Source organism: Electrophorus electricus, chromosome 13 (genome assembly GCF_041902795.1).
Source record: "Electrophorus electricus isolate QZ-2024a chromosome 13, ASM4190279v1, whole genome shotgun sequence".
NCBI classification, from domain to species: Eukaryota; Metazoa; Chordata; class Actinopteri; order Gymnotiformes; family Gymnotidae; genus Electrophorus; species Electrophorus electricus.
In genome coordinates this window covers 15,040,762-15,044,579 of record NC_137509.1, presented here as the reverse complement: position 1 = coordinate 15,044,579, position 3,818 = coordinate 15,040,762, and the positions used below count along the sequence as shown (strand labels likewise).

Below are 3,818 nucleotides of genomic sequence, written 5' to 3'. Positions count from 1 at the left end.
AAGAGCAAGGGGAGTGCAGTGATGTCACTCTGGAGTTGGACCCGGGGTCCGATCGTGAGGAGGAACCGTTGATGGAGGTGGAGGAGGTACCTCAGGGGGATCCCTCCTCTTAGACTAACGTCACGGGCTGCAAGAGTGATGAACCCCCAGCACTTAGGGCTCCACCTGCTTAAGAGTCCACCTCCCACCCCCTCCTCAAACGTCTTTATGTCTGTGTGTGTTCATCTGTGTTGCCATGCCCTCTCGTCATCCACCTGTTCTGTATTATGTGTAATCATTTTGTGTGTGTATATGTCTCCTGTGTTGTAGTACGTGTTTGTTGGTGTTTAAGGTGTACAAAGTGTGTGTATGTGTTGCGTTGTATGTATCATTTGTCTGTAGGAATAAGCATCTGTTTAATCGTGCCTCTTCTCCACATCCTGTTTGCAGAGAGGGAAAAATTAATATCTTTGAGGGTTAATTGCCATTCAAACATATTTCTTGTTTTACAAAGCCGTCTATTAGTTTCTCTGTCAGTATGCTAGCTAAAAGCTACTTGGAAGAAACAATTAAGCACAACTCTGTACCTGTATTAAACTTAAAATATGTTTGTTCCTTTGTGTTGAATTGTCCATTAAAAAGTCAGTATATGAGATTCAAACACTTAACCTTTAAACCAGACTCAAAAGTTTAGTTTGTATGTGATTTATTTGTTACAGTTATATTAGCCTCTTTCTCAGTACCAAACAATGCTTTATAAACAACCCACAGGATCCAGTCAATCCACAATTGAGAAGCAGTAGCCATTCATGCACAATATTCTCAGCCTGAAACCATAGCCCCCTGGGGGATGGCAGAGGCACTGGAAGGTAGGATAATACGCAGTTCACCTAACCTCCATGTTCTTTTGGACTGTGGGAGTAATTCAGAGACACTGAAGGAAACCCACCCAGACACAAAGAGAACATGGACATGCCACCCAGAGGAACACAAACCCAATACCCTAGTACTGAGAGGCAAACTTGTTTACCACCAAGCCACCATGTTGTTCTGAATGAGGTATGTAAACCTTCAAGCTGCTTATTAAAGGGCCCATATCCTACATTTTTAAAAATATTTTTTCCTTTATGTGAACTTCCATTTGTCTGGCTTTTAGTTGCAAAAACAAAAAGTAATTAATTTTAGATTTACATTTACCTAAATTGCTGTACCTTGAATAGGTGGAAATATGTAAATAAGCTTTTCCTCGAGAAACAGTTATTTAAAAATGGGCTGTTTTTGCAGCTTCTGTATTGACTAACATTGTGTGAACAGTGTGTTTTGAAACTTGAAAGCATATTTAGATATTACTTCAAAATTCTTTATTTCAATGAAACAAGGGAAATTGAATTTTCCATGACAATAATCATAATGCATCTCCAGAAGAAATCAAATAAGGTGACATGTATCATGTGGTCATAATTTAACAGACTTTTAAAAGTGGAAAGAAGATATATATAAAGATATATGTAACATTTTCAATATTTGTTAGGCATGTTTTAATATTTTTTATTTAATTTCAAGAAACAATGGAGCACTGTAAGAGTAATAAGCATGACAGCAAGAATCAGAGATCTTAAAATGGAGAGCCCAGACAACATATTCATCTGTTCAATGCAACTTCCACCTGCATAGAAAAGAAAACAGCAATTATATACTGTATTTCTTTGTACTGCATATTGAAAGTCATATGCAATAACAGTAATTTAGACTTTCCCCCAAATAGTTTATTTCCGATAAATAAAAGGAATAAAACTGAATAATTATAGATGATGTAATCTTATGTATTCATAAATAGCTGAGAATACACAGTTTAATTCATTCATGTTTCAAACCACTTAATCCAATTTAGGGGGACCAGAACCTATCTCAGCAGCACAGGGCGCAATGTTGGTACCAACCCTGGACAGGGCACCAGCCCATCACAGGCACATATGCATGTTGGGCTAAGACACCAAGTTATGCTAACATGCACAACACTGAAATGTGGGAGGAAACTAACTCCACTCAGTATTTTACAGTAGTCTATAAATATCTATAATTTTTAAAAGTATGCTATCTATAAGTATACTATGTATTATCTTTAATCGATCTAACCTGGTGTTAAAACACCAAGTAGGATGTTGATCTAGGGTTTGCTTTTTTCAACTGACATTATATTGCAATCCTTACCTTTGAAGAACAGTGTAGTTCCATTCCCAAACAGTATCTCTCCACAAAGAGCTACAGCACAGTAGTAAGTCCCAGCATCAGAGAGGCTGAGATTCCTCTTTGTGAGCTCATACACACAGCTCTCTGTAGGAGAGTCAGCCGCAGAGCTCTTCTGACACAGACCCTTGCTGTGTCCGTTGATATAAATAATTCCTGGTTGAGACTCTTCTGAACCATGTCTGAACCAATAGATGCTGTGTCCTCTGGCACAGATCTCAGTGAGAACTGTACACTGCAGAGTCACAGAGTTTCCTGGATGAACTGGCTCTGTCACAGGCTGCTGGAGAAGTATGTGGCTGGAATAATGTGCACCTTAAAAAGTAATGCATTAGAAGCAATAAATAACTTTAACAAAGAAGTAATCAACTAATGAGTAACATAAAATATTACCAAATAAAACGTCCTTGATCCAAAATGTCTGATAATAAATATCTGCAATAATATCCAATTAAAATTCTTATTTCTGCATTAGCATTTGGGTTGAAAGTGTGACTAACATTCAGAATCTTTGATCACCAAAACTGTTCCATCTCCAAAAGTAATGATATTCATAAAAGCCACGGCACAGTAGTAGGTCGCAGAATCAGACTGCTCTGTTTTCACAATGCTCAAAGCACAACTGCCATCTTCATTCTGTACAATATAATGGTTTTTGTTAAAACCATTATAAAATGTGGCTTCTTTTGAGTAGCGCTGAGAGTCTGCAACTAGTAGTGGTCTCATTCCAACAGTCTGCTTGTACCATGAAACTTTATTCATAAGGTCGGAGGAATAATTACAAAGAATTGTCACATTGGCTCCAAGTTTAGCCGCTATTAGAGGGTCCTTTTGCACAACCACCACCACCTGACATTGCGCATCTGAAAATACAAAGAATATATGCAGAAACATTAAATGAAAAGGACACTATAATCATATGAAAAACTAAAATAGAAAATCTAACTTACAAAAGCAGTCTGAGTAAAGGTATATAATCAAGAAGAGGAACCTCATTTTTCAATGAAGTCTGGAAGAAAAACATTTTTTGTAGAAATATATGTTTATGAAAGTGAATTCATGCCAGTGTGTTTAACAACAATATCATATTAATAGACTGTAGAATCCAAAGACAGATCCTCTAAGCAGTTTAACAAGCCTTAGTCTGTAATTTCACTTTTAAAATATTCACATAAAATCATAAATACTTGATTATTCTTATGGTCACCATTCATATCATTCCAGTACTTAAGAGATGCATCTGTTTTCAGAGAGGCATGCACAAACCAAATTTGTTCCACTTACATTCTCTTTGTATAAAGATTTGGTGGAATAATCCTTTAACTCTGCCCATGTATTCATTTGCACAGAATAATGACTAGTGAGAACTTCAAAGGATACTGACATCACAGTGTTTAATTGGTTGTATGACAATGAGGGGCTGGGTCATATATGTCCTTAAAAACCTAGCTGCATTTGTATTTTTTTAAATCACTCTCATTTTCTGGTGATTTTTCTGTTTCCATTTCACTAAATTATTAGTATTTAATAAGTATAGTATATTAGTATATTTTCTTGTCAATTTCAGATGCATCATATCAGGTGACAACTGT

General features: G+C 36.5%; 1 protein-coding gene across 1 annotated transcript; it reads right to left on the bottom strand.

Moving 5' to 3' along the window:
* Window positions 1-1,396: 1,396 nt before the first annotated feature.
* Window positions 1,397-3,568, bottom strand: LOC145643507 (immunoglobulin kappa light chain-like). Its single transcript, XM_081694977.1, has 5 exons — window positions 3,511-3,568; window positions 3,177-3,235; window positions 2,727-3,089; window positions 2,191-2,541; window positions 1,397-1,645 (listed from the first exon to the last, which is right to left on the bottom strand). The coding sequence occupies exons 2-5, from the start codon at window positions 3,220-3,222 to the stop codon at window positions 1,518-1,520; spliced, it is 888 nt and encodes a 295-aa protein (XP_081551103.1). The 5' UTR covers window positions 3,223-3,235; window positions 3,511-3,568; the 3' UTR covers window positions 1,397-1,517.
* Window positions 3,569-3,818: the final 250 nt, after the last annotated feature.

Coding starts and splice junctions, on each gene's coding strand:
- LOC145643507 (XM_081694977.1), bottom strand. CDS start 3,222: ATGAGGTTCCTCTTCTTGATTATATACCTTTACTCAGACTGCTTTT. Junction 2,542..2,726: donor GGTGATCAAAGATTCTGAAT/GTTAGTCACACT, acceptor TTACTTTTTAAG/GTGCACATTATTCCAGCCAC. Junction 1,646..2,190: donor AACTACACTGTTCTTCAAAG/GTAAGGATTGCA, acceptor TTTTCTATGCAG/GTGGAAGTTGCATTGAACAG.